The sequence below is a fragment of the Falco naumanni genome, chromosome Z (genome assembly GCF_017639655.2).
Source record: "Falco naumanni isolate bFalNau1 chromosome Z, bFalNau1.pat, whole genome shotgun sequence".
NCBI classification, from domain to species: domain Eukaryota; kingdom Metazoa; phylum Chordata; class Aves; order Falconiformes; family Falconidae; genus Falco; species Falco naumanni.
In genome coordinates this window covers 48811089-48833007 of record NC_054080.1, presented here as the reverse complement: position 1 = coordinate 48833007, position 21919 = coordinate 48811089, and the positions used below count along the sequence as shown (strand labels likewise).

Genomic DNA, 21919 nt, shown 5'->3' with positions numbered 1-21919 from the left:
TGACTCAAAATAAAAGAATTACATTCTTAGAAAAGACCATACAACTTTGAAAGAATAATGAATGGTCTTAACCTAAGACGGGACCACTTAAATAAACAATGTGCTATCTTATTTTTGACACAGGCTCAATCAGTATAAATCTAGCCGTTCCTGTAAGATGAGGAATTTGTAGTTCATTCACAAATAGATGATTCTCTATATGTAGGTGAAATAGAGATGGAAAGTAGTAGCACATTTTCTCAGCAGAAAACACCACACGATTTGACAGCATATGTCATGGGATTACAGTCCTTTCCTATGGAGTAACCCTCACTGAAAAGCCATATAGATCAATTTATAGCTAATGTAGATGTCTTGCTTACCAAGGAAAAAATTTACTTACATTGGATAATGCATTACATTTGAAAAAAAAAAATAAATTCAGCAACAGGAGTATTTAAATAAAATCAAAATTAACTAGAAGCATTGCCACAAGATAAATCATAGAACAAATAATAAATAGAAATAATTTTAAAGCTGTTATGTCAAGTCAAAATCTTTGTACCTCAGTTGTTCAGCTTCCTTATGACTTTATCAATCAGCTGAAGACATCTCCTCAATTCTGCACGGCTGATCTCCCAGGAGCACAAGTCGTGTTTTTTGTCTTTAAGAAAACAGTCTAATTTTTGGAAGTACTTTTTCAATTTCAGCCTGTTGACTTCTTTACTTCGAAAGTAGTGGGTCTGCTTCCTGATAACACATGCCTCCAATTGCTCAATTTGCTGATGAAGTCCATTTTGGAATTGTTCTAAAGCTGTCCCATCCCAAGCAGCTAGAGTCAGATTCTTGCTAAAGATATAGAAGATGTGTTGGAAGATCTCTTCAACAACCACTTTGACATTTTCTTTCTCTCTGGGCTTTAGAACCTGCTCAGGAAATCTGAAGGACATTTTCTCTCTTAGACATTGTTGAGGAAACTTTTTGCCCATTTTGTCCAAAAGTTTCAGGCTGTTCTCAACGACTTTTCCTTGCTGTAAAGGAAGGTGATTACACTGAAGACTGGAGATGGTGGTGGTGCACAACAGTATGAGGCCAATTTGTATCAGGCCAAAAGCGTTCATGATAAAGATAGGCTCTTAGGTTCCTCCTTCCCTGTGTATGAATACTGAGAGACAGGCTGGGATGCTTTGAAGGTCATTCATAAGCTCCCGTTTCTTCAAAATCTTGAAATTTAATTATTCTGTAGGAGAAGTTTTCTTTCATCATTTTTTGGTTTTTAAGGTTTTCCCCCTTGTGTATGCTTTTGACGCTACTTTCATTTTCTGCTTTATGACTTCACTGTCTTTTTTTTCTTGCCACTTTCTTCTTATTTCAGCTGGATATTACAATGATGTATATCAGATTATCTACTACCTCTCCCTCAAAAATTCTGTAGGAAGTATAGTGAGAACTTAAAAGAAAAAAATTACAGAATTATCCTTAGTTTCTTAATATTTTAGCAGTGGAAGAACATGTTGAAATAAAATAACAGTCTCAATGATGGATCAGAGACCTGCTAAATACTACTTCCATCCTGTCTCCTCAGCATGTTTCTTACTTCCAAAATTCAGTTAAGCTTTCTCTACCTATTGTAATTTAGGGAACACATTTTCTTTCCCCTCATGTTTATTTCTCTTGACCATTTGGACTCGAAGGACAGATATCATATCATTAAAATATGTGTGTATACATATATATTAAAAATGTGTATATGCATTGATATACCTATGTCTGTTTTAATACATACATACTGTTTTAAATGAGGCCTTGATCTCACTTAGGGACTGTAAGTGCCATGCAAATACAAATACTCACAGGGAAACAGGTAAGATACTTGGACAAAATATTCCCCTCCCTCCATATAAGTAACTGAGTAATATTTAGTATCAATGCCAGTAGAGCACAGGTCTGAATTCTGACTTTAAATGGGAATAGAATGAACAGACAAGACAAAATATACTCTAAAATTCAGCCATTTGCTTTCCCTAGCTATATAATAGAGGACATTAGAACTATCACAGTACATTGGGAAATCTAGCTCCCGTCTTTGATTTTTTTTTGATGAAAACTAGACTTAAATGATCAGATTGCTGTCTTGTCAGCCTCCTGTGCAAACTTGTGTCATTGCAAAATGAATTCTCTGTAGCTGATTATGCTTTGTTGGATTCTCTGTAGCTGATTGTGTCTTGTTGGAGAGCTCAGATAAACTTTTTGTTTACTCTGAGACCTGGCTCTGTGTTTTTGTTCTGTTGTTGCACCCATTGCTATATGTTGGCTTCATTCCTGGTATGGTAGTCACTCTGAATAGATTTATGATACTATTTTTGCATTTCCCTTGTGTTCAGCACACAGGCATTTTGGAGGCTTCAAAATCATAAATTTAGCTAAGCACAATCACTCACATGAGCAAACTCTTTGGTTGTCCTGATGTTGTTTAAGCAACCTTGGATTGGATGCACTGCCAGTGTGAGGAGAAAACGAATCCCCTATCACTTGTGGCAGTATTATATAAAAAGAGTAAGAACAATGAGAATGGGATATAAAATGCATAACATGGGACCAAATCTTTTCACTTGGGGAGAATGCATATTACTTTGGAAAGACTGGCCTGAAGTGCATTATTGTGTTGAATAAAAAAATGGCCATGAAGTTGCATCATTTTTGCAAAATTACAGCTGTAGAAGGTAAACACATAACATTTTACAATCATCATGAAGTCAATAAAAAATTTATTTAGCTCAAGAAAACTCTTAAAGACGGCTACAGCTATTTCCATAGTTATATACAAGTATTTTTTTCCAAACTATATTCATTATATGAGCTTAACCCTTCTACTGATTTAAACAGGTAAACTTCTTGACATGCACTCAGTCTCCCAGACACATAAGTCCTTTCTTTCCTTTTGCAAAACATTTTTTTACATGCTTCCGTCCCAGTGAAGAGCTGCAGATGCCATCCTGGGTGTCACAAACATTGCAGAAGGGAAAACCAGATAAATCTCTCCCATTTTTCTTACAAAGATAGAGCTGGTCCAGGTGTTTTATTCTTTTGCCTGTGATAACAGATCAGTTGTCCGCTCTTCCTCACAGAATAGTTACGGTGGACTTAGTCCATCAGGTATGTAGGTTTTTGGTTGACTATTGCTGTTATTTTTTTTTTTAATAACAACAAATTGTTCTTCCTCACTCAGCCAGTTTCTTGATTGCTACACTGAGCAAAGCATAGTAGTAACATGGCATGATTCAGGACACAGTCCCCCCCTAGTGATCTGTATTGCTTAATTTGGAAACAAACCATTCATTAAAAGTAATGACTGGAAGAGGTGACTGTGTGATATGAAGCTGCAGCACAGATTGCTCTTTATTTCTCTGCCTGTGTTTGAAGCACAGACCCTCTAATGGTCTAATTCACTGGAATGAAAAGAGGAAATAAGTTTACAAAGCACAGCTGTATTTCCAAGTAGACCTAACAGATCGTTATTCTAGAAAGATTATCTGATCTTTAATTTCATGAAAGAAAGATCTGGCCTTAAAGGGTCGTCTAGCTATATAGGTACTCATTACAGGAACATAGGACTGTATCTAAAAATACACACAGTTTTATATCTTTCTAATACTTCTAAAATGCCACAAATTGCTTCCCTAGCAGAAATTCTTTATTTTATTTTATAATGCAATAAAGCAATGAAAAGAATATTTCCTATCACTTACGACATGGGTTCTTTTATCTCATGTATGAAGGCAAGCGGTAAGTCTAAGTTCAGCCTATTCACATGCTGGCAAATGGAGCAGTGTGAGGGAACTCTCCTGCAAAATAGCATGCTTTTGGACTCTGGTAACTACCCCATATAACCTTATACCAGCTTTCTCAAATCAAAATAACCAGTTCCTCTCAACATTTTATCTACTTTAGCTATCAGTTTCTTTTCTCCTTTGATCTTTTCAAAACACACTGATTTTAACACGTCAACATGCCACAAAAAGGTCCAAATAGTTTCAGCTTGTCACTGCACAGGATAGCTTCCTCCCCAGCTAGTGACACTGCCCATGTTAAACTAAAATCGTTTTTCTCCATTGTGCTTTCTGTCACAGCTATAACTTGCCAGTCCTCCTCCTTATATGTCTAAATTCTTTCTTTGTTTAAACCTTTTCTTAAAAGAAAACTTTACATACAGGCAAGATTGGATTCTTTGCTCTTATCATAAGATTGTGTGACTGGCCAGGTACGAGCTTTGCGCTGTGATGGAAAAAGGCTGGAGCAGCCAAAAGTGCCCGTGTGCTGGTCAGAAACAGGTTAGTGCAGGTTTAATACTATAGCTGGAACCACTCCACATGGATGGATAAAGCTAAGAAATTTATCTAGTTTTTTGACTACAAAATCTACAATGAAGACAAATTCCTTTTTCACATTTAAATGATTAAAGCACACTTAATTTAGCTCATATATTAAAATTTCATTCACAATCACTGTTATGGTCTGCGTTAAGAAGTTAAAATCTAACTTAGCCATGTGACCTTCCCATCTCAGTAGACCATTTCCTGGCATCCTGCTGACCTGTCCCAACCCAAATAACTGCTTTATCTTACGCTGAGTAATTCACTAAACCCATTTGTGCGGTACATGCTTGCTTTTGCAAAGTAATGTTTCAAGAATTACAATTTTACAAATAAGGTTATTAACTAATAATTGAAATACACCTGAGTGCCACAAATTCATTTTACCAGAAAAGAAATTCAACAGAGCAGTCCTCAAAGAAGTAGCAGCAAAGGGGTATTATCATAAGCTACTTTATAGAAGCAGAGAAGTAAAAAAATAATTACTATTCCCATTTATGTCACTGAAGGTTTCTTACCTTAATTATAAAAACATAGTTGGGACCTTTTTTTCTGTTTAAAAAGGAGCAGGACCTGCAGTCCTTGTCATAGGGAACTAAAGTATCTGTCTGGGAGTATGTTTATTTTCTTATATTGACAGCTTGGAGATCAGCACACACTGGGGCCGTCTTTGTGCTCTTAGCAAGGCTCTTACATTTGGTGATGTGAACTGTCATAGCCACTGGGCATAGGTTCTTTGGATGCTTTGCTGGAAATATCACATGATTTGTCACATTTACTCTGAAAGAGTGCTCAGACTTTAATTTCTTGAATACACATGGGATTCATTTTTTAATAAGTGAATTCCTAAAGAAATTCCGAGTGGCACCTGCCTTCTTAAAATGAAGAATCTCTCAGATTCTTTTTATCATGAGAAAAACCACAGGTTCCCAAGATAAAAATGATTTTCAGACTCTTCTGTTTATCTCAAAAAGACAGACATTTTCAAGGACAGATTTGCATGGGAATAGTGTTTTTTATAAAATCTAAACAGTATAAAGGCAGCTGTGGAGAATACCATGACAATGGTCATAAAAAAATACTTAAATATAAAAAATACATATAAAGAATACTTACATATAAAATGAAAACAGGGAACATTCAATGCATATAACCCTGAAAATTAACATGAAATATGATGCAAATACATAACAAAATGGGCAAATATGTGAGGCATTTGTATTTTTACAATTACAGAGACAAGCAACAGGAGACGGCTTGGCATTTGGGCAGGCTAGGACAGTCAGGTGTTGGTAATGTGTGTTCAAAGGCCAGAGCCGGATTCCTCTCTTCTCGCATCACTAGGGTGACCAACACAGGACAGTGTTCCCTTAGGGAAAAGGTCCAAGGCAGCTGAGTGGTGTAGTATGCTCCTGGAGGTGGAGGCTTGGGCTTGAGGGGTAGGAAGAGGCCAGTGCAGAGGTGGGCTTCTGAGCAGAAACAGCTGGGAGTGGAAAGGGAACGAATGAGCTGCAGCCTCACAAGCATTTTAAAAGGTCCATGTTCGGGAGATGAGGAGGTAAGCTCCCTTTGGGGGACTCATGTCCCAGTCGCCTCCAGCTGCCCCACAGCCCTAAGTCCTGCTTTAGCTGTCCCTCAGCACCTGACACAGCCATGGAGGTCTTGCCGTGGTGGGTGAAGAGATTCAGGCTGTTCTTGTTGGCTTTGTGCTGCTGGAAGCAAAGGCAGAATGGTGCCACAAGGCAGCTGTGGTGCAGAAGGGGTGAGCTGGAGGAAGGGGCCATGCTGCTGCCCCCAGCAGTTACAGGGTTGAGCAGGGAGGGTCAGGGCACCAGGGGGGACCTATGGCACTGAGGGTGCTCCTCCTGCCCACTCCAGCAGTTTGATATGGGGGCATCTGTAGAAGAATGGCTGCAGAAGCGTGGCCACGGAACCCGTGAGGGTCTGCACAATCCAGGCCTGGAGCGCACAATCCAGACCTGGAATTAGAAGTGTACTGGAATTAGAATTGTGCTGAAGTTATTGTGTTGAAGTTAACAAGAAAGTAACTTTGATCTATTCTTGGATCCTGTTGCAAAACCAAGAACAGGAGGTAGATAGAAGAAGTAACAAACCACAAGGCCGAGACATAGCTGACGCAAACAGCTGCATGAATAGAATGCTTGTTCCAATCATGATTAAGCTTTGAAAGCATGATAGTGTGCTTAGGCTATATAAGAAATGTTGGAAGCTAATAAAATTGAGCAAGATGCATAACTCATTTGAGTAGTCTCTTGACTCCAGCGGACTCTTCTCCCTACAGCTGGCGCTTGAACAGGGACCCCGACGACCCTCAGGAGCATGGAAAACTCTGCCTTTGCACTGCGAATTGGGAGACGCGGGAGAGGAGTCTGAGCAGGAAGGCGCCCGTGACAGAGAAGGCATCTGAATCCGACATTGAGCTCCTGCACGGACCTGCATCTTTTCCCTCGATAATGGAAAGGGAGGTGGCACTCACGCTGTTATCTGAGGTTCTTGCTAAGCGAGAGGCTAGTGTGAGCACAAAGAAGCTCCAAGAGCTATGCAGATGGGCGGAGGAAAAAGGACACTTAAAGGACCCCCAATTGATGTTTAGTGTGACTGAGTGGCGAGAGATTGGGGATTCCCTTTGGGATGCGACCCTTAACAGCAACAAATCGGCCAAGGAGTTGGGATCAACCTGGCGGGAGGCCATGAACCATTTACGGTCAATGGTCGTGGAGAAAAAGATGGCTATGGCTGCCTCAGAACTCCTCAGTCAGGAAACCGAGTCGATGTTGTCTACCCGACTGTTTGGTCAAGGCGCCCCATCTGCGAAAGGCATAGTTGTACCTATTAAGAAATCTGCAACAGAGCTATTACACCCAATATCTGAGGGTACCACTGCAGCGGGTGGTCCAAAGTGCCAACCAGAGGTCTACCAGGAACCACCCCCTTTACTGGAGGAGGATGAGGGCACCAAAATAAGACCGAGTGCTCCTCCAGATGTGAGTGGGGAGACAGATAGAGAGGATGAGGGCTCTCCAACTGCTCTGGTATCCCACCCCCAGGAAAAACCCTCCGACCAGACCTTAAATCACTTGCTTCAGCGAATGGAAGAGTGCCACTTGCCTACCGGCGGTCGTGATGTTCAAATTCAAACTTAGGAGGGTGTGATCCTCCAACCGGCTGCCCCTCAAAGTCGTTGGTCTGGAGTTACACAGGATGCTATATTGGAGGGAGAGTGGCAGGCTGCCTCTGCTGCTGCATGCCTGGTGCGGACCACCACGTTACCAGATGTTACAGCAGCCGCAGCGTGGAAACCTTTGATTGGAAGTTTATGCTGCAACAAACTGTTACACAATATGGTTTGCAACCAGAACCAGCCAAGCACTTGCTGAATTATTTGTTTGACTCTGAAATCATGACACCCAGTGACTGTACCTCACTAGCCAGATTGCTTCTTACACCAGCACAGTATTTACTTTTTGAAAAAGAGTGGGAACGACAAGTGCGGAAGATTTTGATGCCACCTAAGGCCCAGGGACACCCCCTGCGTGATGTAAATGAGGACATGCTGTTGGGTCATAACATCTATGCCGACCCTAAGGTGCAATTGACGTTTTCCATGGAGATGCATAATGCCTCCGCCCTGGCTGCAAAACAAGCCCTTACACTTGTTCCATCGGAACGCAAGGCCCCTTCCTTCACAATGGTCAAGTAGGGAGCAACTGAGCCATTTGACAGCTTTGTGAACCGACCAGTACAAGCCTTAGGTCAAAACCCAAGTATGACAGAGGATCTTAAAGCGCAAATGCTCCGGATGCTAGCTTTTGAAAATGCTAATCCAAGGGCCAAAACAATTCTGTCTACCCTCCCTCGAATGGCATCAGCTGAGGAAACGTTAGAGAGAATGGTAAACAGTGCAGCTGCCCAACAGGCTGCCTTTGTCTCTGATGCTGTGAGTTCTGCTGTATCTACAGACATGAAAACCCATACCCAGGTGCTGGCAGATGCCCTCAAACCTGCAGTACGGCCAGGAGCCAAACCTAAGGGTCCACTCGGAGCTTGTTTCTGCTGTGGTGAAAAAGGTCATCAACGCCATACCTGTTCGGTGTCTGTATGGTGTGACCGTTGCCAGTCTGCTTCTCATGCTTCTAAAGCCTGTCGGTGCTCAGGAAATGGGAAGGAATATTCTTTGTTGTAATCACTATTGTAATGCTTTTGGTTCTTAACTGTGCTCTTTCTTGCTTAAAGAGAGCAATTTTTAACATAACTAATCAGGCCTGGCTTGTGCAAAAGAAAGAAGGGGGAATTGTAGAAGAATGGCTGCAGAAGCATGACCACGGAACCCCTGAGGGTCTGCACGATCCAGGCCTGGAGCGCACAATCCAGACCTGGAATTAGAAGTGTACTGGAATTAGAATTGTGCTGAAGTTATTGTGCTGAAGTTAACAAGAAAGTAACTTTGATCTATTCTTGAATCCTGTTGCAAAACCAAGAACAGGAGGTAGATAGAAGTAGTAACAAACCACAAGGCCGAGACATAGCTGACGCAAACAGCTGCATGAATAGAATGCTTGTTCCAATCATGATTAAGCTTTGAAAGCATGATAGTGTGCTTAGGCTATATAAGAAATGTTGGAAGCTAATAAAATTGAGCAAGATGCATAACTCATTTGAGTAGTCTCTTGACTCCAGCAGACTCTTCTCCCTACAAGCATCTTCCTTTTCTGATTTCTGTGCCATCCTGTCTGATGTCTTGCAACATGTGTACAGATCTGTCAGCTGTGAGTAGAAGCAATGTGGCTTTGCAAACTACCCCTGGCTTTTACCAGTGCTCTTTTTCCTTGGCACAATTGACATGGGAAAGGTGATGAGGGAGGAAGAGGAGAAGGAGAATCTTGTTTTTACTAGGAGGTAGCAGGAGATTGCCTGCTAGTAGAAATGAGCACAAATGTGAGAGGAAAGATGAAAGGGAGAGTGATGGTTCCTCATACTTTCTTAACGAAGTCTTGCCTTGAGATGCAATGAATACAAGAAGTGCAGGAAAAAAGGCCCTAGTTAAAGCCTTCATGCTGTTCCCATGTGGGTGATCTCTTTCCTCTTTGTGGCATTTCTTTTCATTTTCCTGGCAGCTAACCTGGGGAAAGTCCTCTGGAGAGTGTCCAGCACAGTCCCCATGAGCTGAGAGCCATTGATGCTGCCCAGAGAACTGTTTGTTGTTGAGAATCTGGGTGAAGGAGGGAAGATTTCCGGGGATGCTTCTCCATGGGCCTTTCAAGAGCTCTCCAGCTGCATCAGGCATCTTGTTTTTCCTGCTTCTGCTGCTGTGGAGTTGCACCTTTTGGTGTGGGAATTGCTTGACGTGTGCTGTGGCCACCCATGGGTCCTGGCTCCCTGTCCCTGGGGAAGTAGCTCCAATCCTACTCCTCATAGGAAGAAAGACAACAGGTCCTTTATAATGTTTTAGTCATTCTTTAAGTTATCCAACAGGGAAACACTCATCTTGTCAGTATTGACCTAATAACAAGAAAATTATATGGGTTATGTATTGCAGGACATTGCTCCTTTACTGTGTCATTGCATTCTTCCACAGATGGGATAAGAAGGTGAAAAGGTGAGTGGAAAATTCTGGGCTTTGGGTCAGCTCAGAGAGCTGCAAGGGGTGGTGCAAAGTCCAGCTGGCAGAGAAAAAACAGTGGCATCCATTGGGATTAGTACAGGAACAAATACTCTTTAATGTCCTCCCCTCCGCAGGCAGCGTGCCACTACCTTTTCTGTTTAAACACAGGTGAACACCGTGTAGGGCCCCATCTGCTTCCCTCAACAGGCTGGAGAAGTGGGCTGACAGGAACCTCAGGACATTGGTTTGACAAAGCCAGTGCAAAGTCCTGCCCCTGGGACACATGAAGCTGTGCAGGGGGACAGGCCACAGCTGATCAGATGGGAGAAGCTCTGCAGAAAAGGTCCTGGGTCCTGTGGTTAATGTGGTCACGAGGCAGTGCTGCACCTAGGCAGCAAACTGCACACTGGACTGCATGAGCAAGGGTGCAGCCAGAAGCCCAGGGAAAGGATCCTGCCCTGTGGTTTGGCACTGGTGAGACCACTCCTGGAAAACCATCCACTAGTTTGGGCTCCCAGCACTGGACAGACACTGACACATGGGAGCGAGTCCAATGGAGGGTCACTGTGACTGGGGATGCAGGGCATATGTGGAGACACAGAGGGTGTTGGGTACTTGCTACTTCCCTTCCTCATTCTCTCTCTGCAGGACCACAAACTCTAGATGAAAGCTTGGGCACTACAGCTTCGGTGGCCCCTGACTATCACCTCCTCAGTCACTTCTGCCTCAGGGGAAGCAGCAGGTGCAAACCTGTACAACCCCTGTGTGGCTCAGCCAGCACCAGTGCTAAGATGTCAGTCCTGTCTTCATCTGAGGCATCTCAATACCTTGCCTGCCTTCCAACCAGGGAGGTCACTCTTCCAAGGAGAAACCCACTCCAGGATGTGGACTGCTTCATCCTCCAGGTGCTTCATGAAGGCTTGTGCTTGCCATCGCCCCCATCAGCTGCCCTGCTAGACCCCCTGTGGGGAACCTCACCCCTCCCGGACCCTCCTCTAAGATGACACTCCCAGAGTTCACAGCCAGCTTCACATCCTGCACCAGAAGATTGCCACCTCACTGAGCACCATCATCGTCAGTGTGCAAGAGGTTTTGTCCTCGGGCAGCCCCAACCCCGGTGCCCCACAGCAGGGCACATGGGCCCCGTGGGACTTCTTTCCCACCAATCAATATTCCCTGGCTGCCTGGGGCCTTGTGGCCTGCAGCCAGGCATCCAGGGCTGCGTATGGGGGTGAGTGTGGATGGCTATGGGTGTTTCCCCACAAATTTTGCATATTCCTCCCCCGACTATTCTAAACCCTCTGTAAATCTTCTCTGGCTGTGAAGGTAATACACATATTTGGGGCCACAACAGCCTTCTGTGTGCAAGGTTGCTCCAGGACGATGTGATGACCCAGGCTCACCATCTCCCTGCAGGCTCAAGGCATGTTGCTTTGGCATGGGAGGGAGTGGCCTGTATTTTTCCTGACATCTTTCTGCAAACCCAGGACAAGACCACACTGACCCCAGATACATCCAGCAGAATTTAGATCTCCCTGTGAGCTCAGGGCAGGACAACTTGTGCTAGCAGAAGATCATCTCAGCTCCTGGTAAATCTGGAGAGGAAAAGCAGGACACTTTCTCCAGTAGGGGACCAGAAGCAGCTTTGGCTTTCTGCAAGCTTAGGACAGAAGTCTTTGGGAACAGAAAAGATCCACCAAGATCATATCAAAAGAAAAAACACAGTACCTCTGCTATTTGGGGCTGTTACCACAGCTTATCAGAGAACAGGAGGCATTTCCCCAGCATTCACACACAAACATCCTCCTGTCAGGGGCTCAAAAGGGCTTCAGTAATCTGAAGAATCATCCTAATCAAAAGGCAATAGCAGAACCCAGCCCTTGACACAGGGTGAGGCTTTTCCCATGGGCTGAGCAAGCATCAACACAAACCCATGGTCCCTCACTTCCCCTGGGATGACTTCCTCAGGCGGCCACAGTTCAGTGGCTTGGGATCTCAGCAACAGACTGGGACAGCCACCGTTTCTGCCTGGCCTGATTCCCCAGTGAGCATCAAGCATGCCAAATGGTGCCCACAGCATGCTGAGGTACAGCTGCAATCGTGGACATTCATGCCATTTGCCACAGTCTCAAGGTGTTCTCCCTGGCCTGTAAAATACCTTTGTTTTCATGCTCCAAAGCCAGTATTTACATTACAGATTAGTGAACAGAGGATGCTGGGGTAACGTGGATCTTTGGGAGGTCTGGGGGTGGTTATTGAAACTGACCCAAACAACCGAATACATTGCATCCTCCCTCACTGTTGCTTCTCTCCTCTTTTCTCAGACAGCATTCAGATAGAATTAGCCACTGGTCAGAATTTAAATGGCAGACTCCTGAGCTCTAATTAGCTTCTTCAAACATGTAAATTGCAGAAGAGGGTACTGGGCATATGGGACAGAGTGCACAGGAGCATTTCAGTGACAGGCAGTCAGCCCAGTCAGCTCCCCCGGTCCTCAGAGCACAGGAACAGGCTTCTGGCTGTGCTGGGGAAAGCTGGGTGCCAGGGAGACTGCCCCTGTCCTCCCACAGCTTCCCAGTGTGTCCCCCACTCCCCACCCCACCTCACCCCCGGCCTCAGTGCTCCAGCCTGCATGCCACAATGTGCCATCGTGGGAGCTGGCGCTCTGGCCCTGGCTATGGAGCCAGTGTCAGCAGGGGTGGAACTGTGCTGGCACAGAGAGGTGATGGGGAGAGGCATCGTCTGGCCAACAAGCACTGCCCTGCACCAGGACCCCGCTTCTCAGCCTTGTTCAGGCCAGCTGGGCCTCGTCCTTGGCACTGGTGAACAAGGGCAACAGTGCTCTCAGCCATGGTGCCATGGGCCAGCTGAACTGCTGCTACTCCTCCAGCTGTGCCAGCTGTGCTGCCCCTCTGGCTCAGCAAAATGCAGAAAAACAGCTCAGGCTCAACAGCAAGAGTGTTTTCTCAGGCCCACCACTATCTGCTTTGCCAAGAGGCCTCTGGTCCCATGGACCAGCACCAGGTCACGTTGGGTTTAACCAGAAACAAGTCAGAACTGGTCCTGAGCGAATGCGAGCAGGTGACCCAGGCTCTGAAGAGCAGGGAGAGGCCACTTCCCTCTTCAGTTAAAGTAATATAAAATCACAGCTGTCTTTCCTCCTAATCACTGGCCTGTGACCCAGGAAAGTGATACCCTAGTATCCGTCGGAGTCCCCTGTGACACAGAAGTTGGATAGAGCCCATGAAAATGGTATGTTAATTGTCAGCAACCAGGAAACCACCAGTCAGCATGTAGTCCTTATGGCTGCTGTATGCCCCTGGAAACTCTAGGCCCCCATGCCTGACTGTCTGTCCCAGTGAAATGGCTCTTCTAGCAGATTTCCTGGGAAGCCTCGGAGGAGGCAACCTTGAATTCAGCTTTGGTCATTCCTCTCTGCAGACATGACACAACCTTACACCTTCAGCAATGGTTGAGTTGGGGCAAGTTGCAGGTGGTGAGCCGTGGAAAGAAGGTGGCTAGGGATGAAGAGGTGGAGGAGGAGGAACTGAGTGCAGAGTGCCTGAGTTCCCTTATCCTCACCTAACTCACCAGCTTCTGTGTTGTCACTTTCCAGTGAGTTGTGGTGCCACATCCCACAGCAGAGTTGGATGGTACAGAAGGGTGCTCAGCCCCTGCCCTCCATGAGGTCTGTCAGGCTTAGGCCAGGGAGCAGGACATGAGAGGTTTCTGAACATGTCAATTGTACAGTTTATGCCAGCTGGAACAACAGGGACTAGGTGCATGGAGGAGTGTTTCTGTGTGCTCTGTCCCCTGCATAATCACCAAAACTTATGTGTCTGCTGTTACTTGGCAAACTTTACAACCAGTTAAACATCCGTTACCTTCTCCCAGTTAGTACTTCATTCCTCCTGAACAGCAGGCAAAGATAGATCTGGAAAAGCTGGGTTATCCATAAAATGCAGAGTTGTGGTGTTGCCAGCTGTGCCCACCTGTGATAGGATAGCTGTAGATCCCCACAGCTGTAGAAATCCACGTTCTGTCAATCTTGCCAGAACAGGCAGATTCTGGGCTACATGCCAAGCAAACTTGCATTAGTATGTTAAAAGAACACAGCTCTTTGCCTTCTTGTCACCCTAAATCTCATCCCGCCTCCCTAAGGAGACTGCTGGGGAACAGAATGAAGTAAGTTTCCTATGAGTTTGCCAGAAATCAGGGGCAGAAGAAAGGGACAGAACAGGAGACAAGAAGAATGCCGATTTTTTCGAAGCCTGAATCATGGATAGCATTTCACTTCACTGTGGATTTAGCCAGGAGTCCCAGCCAACTCAAACCCAGTCACCAAAGCAGGTTCAGAAGGAACTTTGGCTGCTTGAAAGCAGAAGAATTCAACTTCAAGGCCGCTGCCAGCAGGTACATAGACTGGCCTTCCAGGACATCACCACCTCCTTTGTATAGGGTCTCCTTCAGCTGCCTGTGTGTCCCCTTGCTGGCAACTAGTCTGAATATCACCTTTGCCCATGGTCTCTTCATGTACAATATCATAAGAATACTCTGCAGGAGACTTGAGTTCTGAATGAGAAGATAGTGACTTTGGTGAAGATAGACCCTCTGGCAGGTGGGCTTTCCATTAGATGCTGAAATAGGTTTGGATGGGGAGACACTCTCCTTTCACTAGGTGGTATCGGTTGCTGCTCCAAGTAGATTACGTTGGGAGGAGCCCAGTTTTGTCCAGTATTACACTTGTTTGGACTGGTGAACCCCACTTGTTTCCCTGAGTCAGTCCTACTTCCCTACAAGCAAAACAAGGTATGGGTCAAGACTTCACCTTCAGTTCAATTGGCAAGAAATGTGAAGAGCAGCAAGGAAGGTACATAAACAGAAAAAGACTAGGGAAAACATGGGCCTGCTACAGAATGGTGCATGGGGTCTGGTGAAAAATGACATAGAAAAGGCCAGGGTACTCAATGCCTTCCCACCTCAGTGTTTATTGGCAAGATCAGCTTTCAGGAAACCCAGGTCCCTAACATCCTAGGGAAAATCTGGAGCAACAAAGGTTTACCTTCAGTGGATAAGGTCCAGGTCAGGGAGCACTTAAAATAAACCAGGCATACATTAAGTCTGTGGGGACAAGTGCTGAGGTAGCTGGGTGATGTCCTTGCAAGACCACTCTCAATTATCATTGAATGGTCATGGCAACTGGGATAGGTTCCTGAAGACTGGAGGAAAGAATGTGTCACCAAGAAAGCAAGAAGAAAGATCTGTGGAATTAGTCTGGTCAGCCTCACCTCAGTCCCTAGGAAGGTGATGGAGCAACTAACCCTGGAAACCATTACTAAGCACGTGAAGGACAACAAGGTGAACAGGAATAGTCACTATGATTTATGAAGGTGATAGGCTTCTGCAATGAGTTGACTTGCTAGGGGAAAGTGGATTCAACAGTGGATGTTGTGTACCTCAAATTTAGTAAGGCTTTTGACACTGTCTACTATAACATCCTCATAGGCAAGCAGTAAAAATCTGAGTTAAGTAATTGGACAGAAAAGTTTATTGAAAAATGGCTGAATAACAGGGCCCAGAAAGCTGTGATCAATGGAGCAAACTCCAGCTAGAGAGAGGTCAGTGACGGTTTATACCAAGGCTTAATACTAAGGCCAATATTGTTCAACCTCTTTGTGAGCAACCTGAATGGAAACTTGTACCATGGTTCCCTTGTACCGTCAGAGGCAGATTGTTGTCTGTGTGTATGGCAGAGGGCTTTTTCACAGCCATGCTGACCCTGCCTTAACCTCCATCCCCCTGTACTGGGTCTGGCTGCAATGGAGTTGACTTGCCTCCCAGCAGCCTGTACAGTGCCATATTTTGCATCTGTGGCTAAAAAAGCACCAACGACACACCATTGTTTCATCTACTAGTGAACACTGCTTACAGAGCATCAAGCTGCGTCTGTTTCTCATGCCTCAAGCAAAAAGGCTGGGGTGGGCAAGAGCTTGGAAGGGGGATGGAGCCAGGACAGATGACCTGAACTGACTGAAGGGCTATTCCATGCTGTGTAACGTCATGCTCAGCAGTAAAGGGGCTCTGGTCTTTGCAAAGTAGCACTTGCCTGGAGAATGGCTGGACATCACCCTGCCTGTAGAAGGCAGTGAAAGACCGCTTTTGCATGTCTTGGGGTTTGTCCCCTTTTTACTTCATATATTAAAGTGTTTCTATCCTGACACACAAGTTTTCTCCTCTCATCCCCCTCCCCGCCCCAACTTGTTGAGGAGGAAGGGGAGTAAGGGAGTGGCTGGGTGGGCATGTGGCAGCCAGCCAAGTTCATCCTGCCACAGTGGGGCATAATTGGCAGGGTCCCCAGTAACTACAGTAGTAGCCCCTTCTGCTCCTGAGAATCCCTGACACCTCCAGAGCCAGCCCTCCTGTCCTGTCTTCCCTGGCTGCTTCCAGCTGCCGTGAGACACCAGTGCTCCCTTCCCAGGCACGTGCATTCCCTTAATGGCTGCTCCCCAGCCCATCGCACATTGCACAGGCCTTCACATGCTGTGCTCTTCCACATGGCCCCCACCACTGGGCTGGAGCATCAGGGTCACCATGTCCTTGACAGGCCAGAGGGTTGTGCCTGAGGCAGCACCATGGGCATGGAGTGGGCTGGGCAGAGCTGAGCCAGTCCTACATGGGGCTGCCACACGGGTGCACATGGAATTCCTGAGGATGCTGCTGGTTCTATCCACCTTAGCTGGAAAAACAGCCCACCATGCTGTTACATCCTGGCTGTGGCATCACAGCTGAAGCCACAGGTGGGCAGGAGATGGGGAGGGATCCTGCAGTTTTCCTGGCACAGTCCAACCTTTACCACCCCAGGCCCTGAAACAGCAGTAGCCCAGAATTCATGTGATAGAAAAAGCTGTGTCAGAGAAGACAATATCAGTATAGTGTGCATCTGGTGCATCTGGATAAAAGAAGTGATGGGCCTGGACCCTCTAAGTGGGAAAACGACCACCATGGTATCCTTGTACCAGATACCACAGGAAAACATTTCTTACTGTTAAATCTTTGCCTGACCTTGAACCAATTCGTTCAATTATATTGAGTCTAGTTGTGTAAGATCAGAAACCTTACAGATTTTTTAAGACATCCAAATGCATTTTGACTGAGATATGTATTCATAATATAACCAAGGGACTACAAATAGCTTCATTCTCTTTATGCACAATATAACTGGAAGCCTAGTTGTCTACCAGGCCATAACTCCTTATCTGTGCTACCTGGAGTCTTTTGTGTGGTCCCTCTGATGATAAAATTCTCATTCTAACATTAAGTCAAGGCCAGAAATTAGGGTATAGAAACCGAGGACACTTGTCTGGATTTCTGCATTTCTGGACCTCTGGATTTCTGCAGATCTCACAGCTAGTGAAACCCCTCCTTCAGGAATGGGAAAACAACCCCTGAGAACACTTGTATTCTTACCCTCAACTTACGGAACCATTAAACAGCCATGCAACCATGAAACAAACACAGCTAAAATACATCAATGATGCTGTCTGCAGGCAAATTCAATTTTACTGGCTTGGAAAAATTCAAGCTCACTACGACCCTGAAGTAAGTCAGAGACCCTGGAGCTGGTTTGAGATCAGTGAAATGGCAAGAGCAACCCTTGAAGTTTTCTGGAATAAGGTAGTCAGGCTTGGACAACTTAGCAGCCAAACCATACAACTATAAGTGACGACTAAAACTGTTTATCATTAGAACATGTTAAAACTCTCAGAGTAACTATCTAGGCTTTGCAAAAAGTGAAAAATATCCTAGAAGTTTTTACAAACAACACTGCCTCCATTACTGCATGTACTAAAATGTGAATTTTTGCTGTTTCATAATAGGAGCAATAAATGCTTTGGGTTAAATGTAGAAAGTTCTGCAGTTCTATTGGATTCATATTCTGAATGATGTCCTGAATGTTTACAAAATTAATATTTACAAATATAATGTCCTCTAGACACACATGCTCTGTACCCCAAGATACACTGGAACACCCTCTTCATGAATATGTACCTGTTCCCTTAGTCTTAACAAACCACATTCAGGTTCCTCAAAGTCTAGCCTAATGGCTATCCAAATGAGAATCTCAGTGATTTTACTGGATCACTGCAGTGTGCCAACAATGGGGACAAAAGAAATGTTGTGCCTGCAGTGAAACATCTTCCTAGATTCCTGTCCTGACCTGGAGTCACAGAAGCATCTCAGAATGCATGAACTGGATTTTCTTTCAAATTAAACCAAATCATGCAAAGATAATGCTACAACTGTTAACAGGCATGCAGTTCATGGGACCATACTGGGGACAGTCCATGGTTAAAATGGTGCTTAAAGGCATCAAGTATCATCAGGTCCCCATGATCTGTTGTCTTACTCACTCTTTAGTTCCATGTAAAAGTTTCTGTTCCTGTTGGAGCATATTACTGGCTATTGCAGACGCATCATAAGGGACCTTCATTTTCAGGTGATACTACCCTGAATCAAGAAACCAAGGACGAGGTAAACTGCTCCCTTAACCCTCTAAATTAAAAGTTGTAACCAAGTAATAACTTTTTAGCATTTTTATTATTTGAACATTCCTTTAAAAAGCACAGACCAAAATCTTGCACTCCGCTTTCCAAAGAGCAAGCTACATAATGCAATATCTGTAAACTGAAGCTTTATAAGCCTTGACAATGATTTCAAGGCAATTTCTAGAGAAGCCTTGTACACTCACTCTTGAGATGAGTTACATGTGGTTTCCCTCAATTACTGCATTGCACACATCTGGAAAAATAAAGTAAAAGATTGTTTTTAAGTTCTTGAGATTCAGTCTAGACATTATGAGATTAGCATTCATGAGCTACTATAAAGCTTTTGGAATGGACAAAGTGCCATGAGGTTTTCTATTAGGAAACAGAGCAAGCTCTTATCACAAGTAAGAATCATACAGGGCAGAATTTATTCACTACTAAGGTTTCTCCTTCCTTCTTTTGAACAGTTTTGTAGAGCTTGGGAATATGTTATGTACTGAGCCCCCATACCTAAAAAACAAATCATCACTACCTGCTGTGATGTCTCTTATTTTGGCATCTGAACCTTCTAAGGCAGTGTAAGCACACTGTTTGCATGGCTAGCCTCTGATCTCTGGCTGGCAATCAGGAGTTAACCATGTGCAAGTGACTAAGTAGTTGCACCAGCTATTTTAGCTTTTTAAAGAAGAGTTATACCAAACGTTCCAAATTGAAATACAGCAAACTTAGTGTCACACTAGGTAAACATTTTATTTTTAACACTAAAACCCCACGCATCTCTATCTAAGTGATGCAAGAAGCCCAATGAAGTTTTAAGTGTCTTGATTTGTCTGTAAAATAGTATGAGCAGTTACTAAAATAAAATCCAGTTTAAGTAAACAATCCACTGTCTTGCAGTAGGTGGAGCTCTATTTTTCCCTACATGTTTTTGTATCCTTGAGGCTGCAGAGACCTTAGGAAGTCCACTGCTGGAGTGACTTCTGATTATTTATGATTTCTTAATCTGTTTGGCTAGCCCAAGCAAGTGAGTTGTATGCTAAGGAGCTCCAGAAAGTTTTGGCATCTTTATACTGGGATCTGGTGGAGATCACACAGCTAGAATACAGTCTTTTTAGCTCAGCATTAGACTATTTGTGTATTTTTTTAAAAAATTGATCATTTTTTAAAGCCACAAAGTACCAATCCACAGATAAAATGCTGCTGATACAAGTGTAGGAGTACATGCAGTTAGACTCATGGCAAAACCAAAACCAATCCAACAACTTGTTTGATGAAAAATCCCTGCATCTATATGGTTTCTATTTCTGCTTCTGACTACTTTTCATGATATTAGTTCAGAAATCAACATGATCTTCTACAGGCAAAGATACCTAGCAGAAAGGTGGACTGAGTCAAGCATTACAGCAAAACAAAGTCAAATTTCTCTGAAGTCACCAGGTTTGTAGGACTGACCTTGAAGGATTCACCATGTTCTAGTTCACTGACCCTTCTTACCCCTTTAATGTTAATGAATTTCTGATATTTTAGAGCAACTGCCGAGATAAAAACGTCCTTGAAGATTAAGTAGGTATATTCTGAAAGGGCTTAGATTTTCTAGGATAGATTTTGACACAGCAAAAGAAAGTAAGGATAGACTTACCCTTTTCCTTCCTTAGTTGCCATCTGGGGTTGAATCTCAACAGGGACTCATAGGGAAAGGAAGATGTGCTAGCAACATTGCGTAGACTTTCAGTACCCTACAGAACACTGAAAGATTCCTTCAGAGTTCAGATACCCTGATACTACAGAGAGAGTGAAAGCTGAACGTTTCTCCCTTTAAACTCCTTTGTTAGGCTGTGATGGAGCGGTACTTTTTTCTGCATTACATGGGACCTTCAAAAGTCTTCTGAAGTGAGGGAATCAACATCTATACTAAGAATTCAGTTCAGCAAAATAAAGCCACGGTACCAGAATTTTTTGCAGAAGGATTACAGACTCAGGAACTGGTTGGGAGAAAAGGCTCAGGCTTCTGGTTTGTTCCCTCATGAGCCCTGAGTCAACCCAGCCTTTTACTACAACCCTCTGGACCATTCCTTCTCTGCAGGGAAAGAATAAAAAGATGCAGTACCCATTTATTTTCTCTCACTCCTATACCAAAGAAAGCAAACAGATGAGCTTCACATCAACATTTAGTTTTGTGTGTCACCTGCACTGCAGAGTTGCTCTGAAAGTGTATTTCTGGATGCTTGTAGAGCTACTAAGGAGCACGTAGGTATTAGGGCATAGCAGCTTAATCGGGAATCACTGTATTTCAACAGATGCTTCTCTCTAGATTTCCAGAGATAACCAAGACGTTTGAGTGCACTGAGGATTTTGTTTGAAATTATGAAAATAAATAAATGTATACTTTTTAATACTGTTTGTTGACTGAGATTAAAGGCACGGTATCTACATACTGAATATCAAAAAGAAAAAAACCCCACAGAATTACCCACTAAGTAAGAACTGTCCATGAAATTGACTCAAGTATCTTACGTTGTGGTGGGGAAAATCACACTGAAGAACGGATCATGATGCTTATTTTAGCTTTCTTATTACCCAACCAAACGATGAACTACATTCTAATATAGGCAGTACTTAGTAATTTCAAAGGTGAGTTGTGGGACTGGAGTACGGATGAACCCACATCTGAAAACATACAGCTGGAACAGAAACTTTTAATGCTAACAATTTATTTCCAACTGAACGTAAAAAAGGCTTGGTGAAAGTAATACCTTTATAAAGCTTTTTATGTTGATTTAAATATTTTTATACAGATATATATTTCTGTATATGTTATATATTTCAATGTTTCAATATTTCCACTCTGTATATCAATTAGTATATTGGTATCTTCAGTATCTTTATCAATGATCTAGATGAAGGGACTGATTGCACCCTCAGCAGGTTTGTAGATAACACCAAGATGGGTGGGAGTGTTGACCTGCTTGAGGGCAGACTTGGCCATGCTTGACTTGGCTATGTCAGGTTTACAGTTGGACTCAATGATCTTAAGGGTCTTTTCCAACATAAATTATTCTATGACTCAAATGTATGGTGAGCAGCACAAGTTTCCTCATCTGAGAGACAACTATTCCTTTGCTTCAATAAGAAAATTCTATCTTTTTAAAAAAGAGAGCATTAGAAAACCATCTCTTCTACTGTATGAGCAAAAATTAATTTCTCTATGACCTTTCAAGATTTTTTATTCTAAACAGCAGAATTTAGGATAAAGATCAGGAATGGGGAGATAGAAGTCAATACTGTAAAAGACAAATCTCTTGCAGGAAGTCCATAGTTCTGCGTCAGTTTTCTTTTACATCACAAGAAATTTTAAATCTGTGTTCAGAACACTGGGAAGCAACATCAACAGTGATGTC

At 43.8% G+C, this 21919-nt stretch overlaps 1 protein-coding gene across 1 annotated transcript; it reads right to left on the bottom strand.

Annotated features, from left to right (window-relative positions):
• Positions 1-545: 545 nt before the first annotated feature.
• On the bottom strand, positions 546-1100 carry LOC121081529 (interferon omega-1-like). Its single transcript, XM_040580643.1, has one exon. It carries the CDS (start codon positions 1098-1100, stop codon positions 546-548), a length of 555 nt encoding a protein of 184 aa, XP_040436577.1.
• Between the last annotated feature and the right edge of the window lie 20819 nt (positions 1101-21919).

Bases quoted from the DNA above. Each gene is read 5' to 3' on its own strand.
- LOC121081529 (XM_040580643.1), bottom strand. From the start codon at position 1,100: ATGAACGCTTTTGGCCTGATACAAATTGGCCTCATACTGTTGTGCACC.